General features: G+C 38.0%; 1 protein-coding gene across 1 annotated transcript in view; it reads right to left on the bottom strand.

Moving 5' to 3' along the window:
• Positions 1-63: 63 nt before the first annotated feature.
• Positions 64-9,298, bottom strand: part of CDKAL1 (Threonylcarbamoyladenosine tRNA methylthiotransferase) — a 41,320-nt gene continuing 32,085 nt past the window's right edge. The window contains exons 10-16 of the mRNA XM_051217666.1: positions 7,887-8,156; positions 4,135-5,573; positions 4,007-4,095; positions 2,159-2,343; positions 2,039-2,119; positions 1,402-1,469; positions 64-257 (exon numbers count right to left, since the gene is read on the bottom strand). Coding sequence (XP_051065086.1) covers positions 5,475-5,573; positions 7,887-8,156 — 369 coding nt within the window. The 3' untranslated portion in view covers positions 64-257; positions 1,402-1,469; positions 2,039-2,119; ... (1 more) ...; positions 4,007-4,095; positions 4,135-5,474. The remainder of the gene's footprint in view (positions 258-1,401; positions 1,470-2,038; positions 2,120-2,158; positions 2,344-4,006; positions 4,096-4,134; positions 5,574-7,886; positions 8,157-9,298) is intronic.

The following is a 9,298-nucleotide window of genomic DNA, read 5'->3' as shown; positions in this document are numbered from 1 at the left end:
ATCCCTAGTATTCAAATGCTTTCGGTAACAAATAAAATATTTGTAGAAAACTGATGTAAAAATCAATGTATTTAGTAAATGGAGAATCACAGGAAAGTTAGGTCATTCATCAGATCTTGATAAAGTTTTTATGCAACTTAGCCTAATACGAATTATATTCATCGATTATCCAATTGTCTTTCACGAATATTCACGGACTCGTCAAATTTAATCACATAAGCAGTTCCCTTGTACCAGGTTGCTGTAACTGTACAAGGCTATAGAAAAAATAAAGAAAGGCAATTTACTTCTTAAGGTGAAATATCCAATGAAGTTTTCATGTATTATAGAACATATAATCTGTATTCATAATAAACACTTACTAAACTCTTTTTCTTTTTGATGGAGTCTCGTTCTCTACGCTGGATGATTTGATTATGGAGTTCTCATCGTCCTTGTGAACAACATCATCAACGCAAACTTCTTGATTAATATTGACTAAGGCTGTTTTTCTTTAGTGAATCGACTTTACAAATCATAAGTTTTACCCTATATTCGAGAGTATCACTAGCCACATCTCCGTTGAATTGTAGTTTCATGTATAAAGACTTCTTTCGAACAGTAGGAATCTCCGACTTATTTTTTATGTTATACATGTACTTCTTAATGAACGCACTGGGGTAGCCGATCTCGGTCAGTGAGTTCTTAACTATAACGTTTTCAGATTTTACCAAGATATTCTGTAATTGTGTGTTGAAGTACAATCGATTGTTCCCACTTGTGTTTTTGTTCACTATAATACAAGTTACCTTCCATATTAAAAACAATTATATAACCATTAATTCTAGAAAAACCCCAAATGCCGTGGTACGGCCGAGAGTGGGGAGAGTTCGCTCTCCCTCTCGAAATGCTCTCACATGACCACGCGTAAATAACCTCTGTCAGGCAAGTCCTACTCACTTCTTTCTCCTGACATTACTATTGCTTACGAAATTGAGAGGACGAAAAGCCAATGTCCGGTGCTTTAACCGGGTTAGTGGATATGGAGAGTCCACATAAGGGAGTTGGAAAACCCTCATTCCAAATCAATGGTGCACATGGGCTCCAGTATCCTGAAGGAACAAATGGCGTTCGAACCAATCGTTGGTCACCGGTTAACATGGGACTGCATCTCCTTACGATGCTCCACTGCCTTGTGGATTAGACCTTCAGGTCGAAGGCTCCGTGTGTGACCCCTTAAGAAAACCACCTGCTTCGGTTAGAGCACCCGGGCAGTATCACAGCCCTTCCACAAATCTAATGATTTATGTGGCGCATATGTATTTGGTGCCTCCTTGTACCAATATCTATGTGTTCAAATAAATAATAAATTCTAGAAAACCAAAACAGAAAAAGAAACAGTTTACAACATAAATAACTTACAAAACCAATAGTTGATAAGAATGCTTCAACAATTCCAGCATTGAACGCTGCAATATTCAATGGAGCAGCTAAAATTTATTGAATAAAATATAATTAATTAATTAATTAAAAAGGAAAAGTGTTGTGTGGGTGAGAATGATAATGATTGATTGTTTGCTTAGTCAGACAATGTAGATAGTCTGACAAGTGTCAGATGAGTTATATATTACCCCTATCCTTATTATTATTGATTGATTGGTTATTGATTGCTGTTGGATTGTATCGGGTTTTTGATGTGGAAATATATTGACATTTTAGTCAGGCTAATCATGTGTTCTTGATCATCTATCTGAGGTGTATTGAAGTCTTGTAGAATAAATACACTGGGATTGGGAGGTGGGTGGTTGAAAATCTAGTGTAGATATACATCTAAGATAAACGTGTAAAGACTGCACTTCTATCTGAAGTTTTCGCTAATGATGATGTCGTTCAGGAGAACGATGAAAACTCCACGACAAAACCATCCAGCTCAAAGAACAAAATTCCATCAAAATAATAAAGCCTTAACTGTAAATAATAACATTAGACGTAATCAAAAAACCGATTATTATCATAAACTAGAGAAAAAGAAGAACAAGAACAAGAAAGAGAAACTTACATGTTTTACGTTTTTCATCTTTTTCTTCATAAGTAAATCGAGTAAATCGATTCACTATTGGTTCATGTTCAATCATATAAACTAAAAAAAAAAATGAGTTTTATTTTATTTCAATTTTACAAATATTTTCATCAATTCCATCACGTTCTAATTCATCAGCTTCTTTATTGAATAAATTTTTCCAAAAATTTGATTTTAAAAAAATTAAGGCATTATATAAACGTATATCACGTTTAGTTGATTTATCACGTAGATAAACTACATCAATCATACGTTCACCAATGAATTTACCAAAATCTGATAATCTATTGAAAGAAAAAGAAAAAAGAATTAGGACTACTGGTTAGTGTTTATTTTCTATGGGATGGGAGGTCGGCGATCTCATACCCCAACCCACCTCTTTGACCCGAGTTACGAATTAGGGCACTAATTCTAGAAGAGCTACATAAGAAGAATTATAAATAGGAAAAAAATAGGAATACTGGTTGGTGTTTGTCTTTTAATAAGGTTGTTTTCTGCGGGATGGAGTGCAAACCTTATGCCCAACCCTCCTCCTTTACCCGGGCTCGGCATCGGAGTTAAACAGGTGGAGTTATAATTTTAAAAAAATAGGACTATAGAAATTGTCAATGATCTGGTGTTACAGTCGATAATGGAGAGAAACTAATCGAAATGTTCTCATATGGGTTAGTGGTTTATTTATTTATTTATTTGAACACATAGATATTGGTACAAGGAGGCACCAAATACATATGCGCCACACAAATCTCATTCGATATGTGTGAAGGCTGTGATACTGCCCGGATGCCCAGACCGAAGCAGGTGGTTTTCTTAGGGGCCCACACCCGGAGCCTTCGACATAAAGGTCTGGTCCACAAGGCAATGGAGCATCGTGAGTAGATGCAGTCCCATGGTAGCCGGTGAGCAACGATTGGTTTGTACGCCGTTTCTTCCCTCAAGATCCTGCAGCCTATGTTCACCATTGATTTGGAATGAGGATTGTCCAACTCCCCTAGATGGACTCTCCATGTCCACCAACCCGGTTAAAGCGCCTGGTATTCGCTTTTCGTCCTCTCACTTTCGTAAAGAAAATTCACCTAAAGGTATTGGGAAACCATGATTTCAAACTAATGATGCACATGGGTTATAGGATCTTGAGCGAACAAACGGGGTATGAACTTATTGTTGGTCACCGGCTAACATTGGATTGCATTTCATAGCGTTGCTCTACTGACCTCTAGGTCAAAGGCCCACAGCGTGTCTCCCTAAGAAAACCATCTATTTCGGCTTGGACACACGGGAGGTATTTCAGCCCATAGATATTGAATAATAACTATTTATGCGGTGCATAGAAATCTTGGTGCCCCTTTCCACCAATGTTTATGTGCCTAAATAAATAAATACGTTTAGTAAGAGACTGTATGATGAGTGCTAGTGATGTTGACAGAAATAAGTGGTATGTATCATCAATTGAAAATGGAAAGGCTAGCGACAGAAGGTTGAAAAAATCAAAGAGAACGAGAACAGAGAGTGATTGGTATGAAAACGAAGGAGCAACAAAGTCTAAGACAATTGACGGATATTTTGAAAATGAAGGATCACTGTATGTTTCTCAGATTTTACCAAGATAGTCTGTAATGGTTGTCCCTACCTGTGACCTCGTTCACAACAACTGTATAATAAGTTGGATAACATGTATCTGAAAGTGTTCTGGCATTTAGGGGTTAGGCGGCTACCACAAATTATACTTAACTTCACACAGAGCCCCTCTGGGGCTACCGCCGATCCCAAGCCCGGATAAAGTTGGAGAGTCAGTCATGGGGTTAGCGACCCCATCCCGTAGGAAATTAACTCACTAACCATAAACAAATTATACTTAACCTCCAAATACCAATAGATAATCTCATTATAATTGGAATTTTTCATGGCTTTAGTATAAATTATTCACGTTACACAAGAAAAACTTACCTTTTCTGAACAAGATCCATACTGGATACATTACGCATTGAATATTTGACTAACTCCACAAATAAATAAGCAAAAGATGCTATATTAACCTAAGGAAATTTATATAGTATAAGAAAATTACAACTTACATCACCACGTAGTTTAGTCAGACTTTTTTCTAAAATTGCAGCAGAGTTTTTTGGATTACCATAGTTCATATTGACAAATCTAAAAAACAACATGGAAAAAATCGATAGATACAGAGCAATTATGTACAACAACCATTGCCAGGGAAGTCTTATTCACTGTCTTCTCGCGGCATTACTATTGTTTACGAAATTGAGAGGGTGGAAAGCGAATGTCCGACACTCTAACCAGCTTGGTAGACATGAAGGGTTCACCTAGGGGAGTCGGAAAACCATCATTTCAAATTAATGGTGTACATAGGCTCCATGAACCTGAAGGGACAAATGGCGTAAGAACAAATCGTTGGTCACCTTTTACCATATAACAACATCTCTTTACGTTGCCGCACTGCCTTGTGGATTAGACCTTTAGGTCTAAGGCTTCGGGTGTGACCCCCTAAAGAAACCATCTGCTTCGGTTCGGGCGCCCGGGCAGTATCCCAGCCCTCACATGAATCGAATGGTTTATGTGGCGCATAACTAGTTGGTGCCTCCTTGTACCAATGTTTATGTGTTTAAAAATAAATAAATAAAAAACAAACGACTACCCAAGTCTGTAACACGATAACAAATGACAGAGTCGATATGTTACAGAGATTATTTTATACCAGAAATTAACAAAGTTGACACAATAACAGACTGTAAAGATGGTCACGAAGATTGCGAGGTAAAAGCCAGTTGTTTGTAGTAGACGCTTAATCCTCTTCATTTGCTTGTAACATCAAACACATACCAGACGATTTAATTGGATATGTCTTTCATGCTTTTTCTTCAACACTCCACTCCCTAATCTCAGATCTTGCACTCCACAAACGCCTCATCAGCTCAGGAGTGATGGGATCAAAAAGCTCTTGTCCAAACACTATTACTGGAATTTGTCAAGATGTTCGATACTGTGAGATCGTTTACTTTTGTTTAACAATAATATTTGCCAAAATCTATTAATTGACAGTATCTCAGGCAAAAGTTTTGTTCTCTTATACTTCTGGGGGGTATCATAAGAAAAATTCACAAGTGGAACGGATCAAATGAAATGAAGAGCACTTTATCACATGCAATCGCCTTTTCTTTCAAAAAGAAAATTCCACCAAAATCATCCACCTGAGCTACAAATCTTCTCCACCATCTCGAAAACAACAACTATGCGATCCTAAATTCACAGACATACACACGTCATTATTGAATAAGTAGTCAAACAAAAGAATCAAACAATTACTTCTGAATAGATGTATTATTCGAAATAGAACAAAAATCAAATGTATATACATAGTCAATTTATCACAATATTTCATTGACATATAGAATCAAGTAAGAGAAAACTTCTTGTATAGATCCAAATCTGTAAATTTCCATGCGGAACAGATTCCAGCTATTATAAGTATCATATAACCCATGTAAAATGCCTATAATAGTAAGAAAAATAAGATTGATAATAAAATGAAAACATGTTTATATATATGTATATATGAATATAGAGATGAAGATTATATCATTCGTCGAAATCCCTTGTTTCAGATCAGTTGCCACTACCTTTTTTCATTACGCCTGTTAATCCTCGTGGAGCATAGGCCGCCAAGTAGAATTCTCCAACCAACTCTATACTCCAATCTCCTTCCCAGTTGTTGCCAAGTGTTATTCATTGTTTTAATATCTGTATCCTACTCCAAGCCCAACGTCTTCTTCGGTCTGCATTTTTCATGTTAGGGCGTGCACCGTGAAGTTTCATGTATTTCCTACCCGCCTTCAGCGTTTCTTCCTAATTTTCTCTTCAGCTGGAAGCCGGTTTGTTCTCCCCCACAGTATAGGATGTTGCTAGTGATAACCAGTTAACAAACATTGAGTATCTTGCGTCGACAATTGTTTATAAATACTTGACTTTTGTACTTGACGTTAATATTAAAGATTCTGATTTTGATATTGGTTAAAATTTGTTTTGAGTTCCATATGTTCTTCAACTGTAAGAATGCTGCCTTTGATTTGCTTTCACGTCTGCATCAGATCCTCATTGTTCATCGATGATGCTAACCAGGCGCGTGAAAGTTTCCACATCTTCCAGAGTTTCTCTATCGAGGGTGATTGGGTTGGTGTTCTCCGTGTTGTATTTAAGGAACTTGGTTTTTCTGGTGTGTATGTTGAGGCCTACTGTTGTAGAGACTGTTGTTACATTCGCTGTCTTTACCTGTGTATAGAATAGAAGAGCTAGATCATTTGCGAAGTCCGAATCGTCTAGCTGCATGCAAGCTATCCATTGCATTAAGTGCTCCCCTTCAGTTGTGGAGGTCTTCATAATCCAGTCGACCAGTAGAAGAACGAAGAATCGAAGTAAGCGGCTTTGTCTGACACCAGACCCCACTTGGAATGCATCTGTCAGCTGTCCTCCATACACCACTTGGCAGTGTAGTTCATCGTAAGAAGTCAGTGTGATATTGACGATCTTCTTAGATACACCATAGTATCGAAAGAGGTTCATATATCCACACTGTCAAACGCCTACTCATAATCAAGGAGGTTGATATACAGTGATGAGTTCCACTCAATAAATGGTTCAACAATGATACGTAGTATCGCGATCTGTAAGCCAGGATAAACAGTGGCCAATTTTATAAGCCATGCTTAATAGCCATATACTGATGAAGAAAAAACAGTTCCCAAGTGCACTCACCCATTGATTGGCAGACGGACATTCCATCTGTACTACAGGTAGCACAATTTTGGAAGGGTACATCAAGTTTTCTGTATATATGTTAATGTTTTGTTAAGTACGGACTCAATAGATAAGTTGAGGCTTCAACTACAAGTGAGGTAGTCAACGCGCTGACACAGACTAGATCTGAAACAACATTTTGTATTTAAAGGATGAGAAACTCATCCCAAACATTCTTGTATGATTTCTTTAGGCATAAGGTATATATAATAAACTGAACCCAGTTTCCTATGCGCTTTTTGTAATACATAGATTTCTGTAGTAACAAATGAACGTGAATCTTTGTGAAATGGTGAACAATATGCAGTTGGTTATAGTCTTCCCTCTTTCAAGACTGAAAGTCCTGCATCCGATTCCCGCGTGTGGGATTTCGGACACATACCACAGCCACTGAGGAATCCCACACTAGAATAGAACGGCTCATGAATTCATTCGCATCTATCAAGCAATATACATTGTATGAGTTACAAATACTATGCCCCCAAATGTCCTAGTACAGCCGAGGGTCGAGAGAGCTCTCCCTCTCCAAATACTCTCACATGACCATGCGTATACAGCCACTGTCAGGGAAGTCCTACTGACTGTCTTATCGCGACAGATGGATTTTTTACGAAATCGAGAGGACGAAAAGTGAATGTCCGATGCTTTTAACCGGGTTAGTGGATACAGAGAGTTCACCGAAGGGAGTTGAAAACTCTCATTCCAAATCAATGGTGTACATCGGCTCCTGAATCCTCAGAGAAAAAATGGTGTATGAACAAATTGTTGGTCACCAGCTGCCATGGAACTGCATCTCCTTACGTTGCTCTACTACCTTGTGAATTATACCTCTAGGTCAAAGTCTCGAGGAGTGACCCACATGTTCCGGTTTGGACACCCAGGCAATATTTCAACCCTCACACATATCATCAAGTGACTTGTGTATTGCATAGGTATTTGATGCCTTCTTGCACTCACATTATAAAATAAAGTATACATATATTATATTGATATTCAAAACAAATTTACTAACCAATGTTTTATCACTTCGTAATGAATTAATCAACGTATATATACTAAATTGATTTGGCTTTACCATAGTAGTATAATTTATTTTAGATAATTGAATTGAATTTTGTATTAATAAAGGTAAAGATGATAAATTGAAATTATTATCTGGGAAAACAATAGAATCCAATGGTCCAGAATCAATAATGATACCACGCATAAAAAATTTATCACATTCTATAATACGTACAAGTACTATACGACCATAAACATCCGGATCTTTTGGTAATAAAATCTATGAAAATAAACATAGAAATTGGAATAATAATTAAACAAATGTAAGTATTATTAGGAAAGTTATAATTTTGGAATAGTTATTTCACACCACCCCACCCCAAAGAAAAACCCAACCGTTGTTGCTACCTTGACGTGGTGGTTGGGCTTGCCTATCGTGATGAAGCAACCGAGCTATATTGGCTGGAACAACCGTTCCTCAAGGTCTTACCATGTCAGACAGGTCGGTTGAAGAGCAGTAAGACTTAAAGCAACAAACCCAAGGTCCGAAGGCGAAGTCGTACTGCTGACTGTACAGAGGTATGACAGCAGTAAGGTATTTCCTTCAGACAACCAGCATGACAGCGATGCTGCCTTCCCACAAGGAGGGTGGGGTTAGAAAAGTTCGACCCTAAAAATGTACAATTCGCCTTATCCCACGGATATCCGTCTCCGGCGGTAGGTAAGGTCTCAACAAGTACTGAGCTAACACGAAAATTACTCACACAAAGATGGTGTGTGACTGACCTCAAGCAGTTGTCCCTTGGGCACTGCGGTCACGCTCCAAGGTCACTAGGACCACCTCTAATCCAATTTCCTTTACAGGTACGTCCCTCCTCCTCCTCCTCAAAGAAAAAAAGAAACAAAATATATGATGTATGGACGAGAATGATAATGATTAGTTGTCTTTCTAGTCAGACAATGTAGATAGTCTGTGTTGGAGACGTCAGTTCCTCAGAACTCACTTGGGAAAGGACCTAGTTTTGTAATTTTATTTAGAAAATTTGAATTTCTTTGTTTCCGCGCCAAAGGCGCTCTTGTCACCTTCATGTCGTATTTCCCACTGAGAAATGTCTTAAATGCTATTGGTCCGTTTCATCTTTTAGTATGCTATTCGGTAACTTTCCCCAAGGACGGTTCTGCACTGTATATATACATTTTGAATTGTGTTTGTTGTTATCACTCGTTTCTGGCTGTTTTGTAGAATATACTTCCCATTCCAAGCTCTGACTTCTCCCTCTAGTTAGCGGGGCTGAGACGCATCAATAGCTTACTGGTCTTTGGTCACCGAGTCTTGTTCTCGTTCGCAGATTAAGTGAACTCGTGATAGCTTCAAACATAGCAGTCTGACAGGTGTCAGATGAGTTATATATTACCCCTATC

Source organism: Schistosoma haematobium, chromosome 5 (assembly GCF_000699445.3).
Source record: "Schistosoma haematobium chromosome 5, whole genome shotgun sequence".
NCBI classification, from domain to species: domain Eukaryota; kingdom Metazoa; phylum Platyhelminthes; class Trematoda; order Strigeidida; family Schistosomatidae; genus Schistosoma; species Schistosoma haematobium.
The sequence above is the reverse complement of the archived record's forward strand: the minus strand, read 5'-3'. Positions and strand labels throughout refer to the sequence as shown.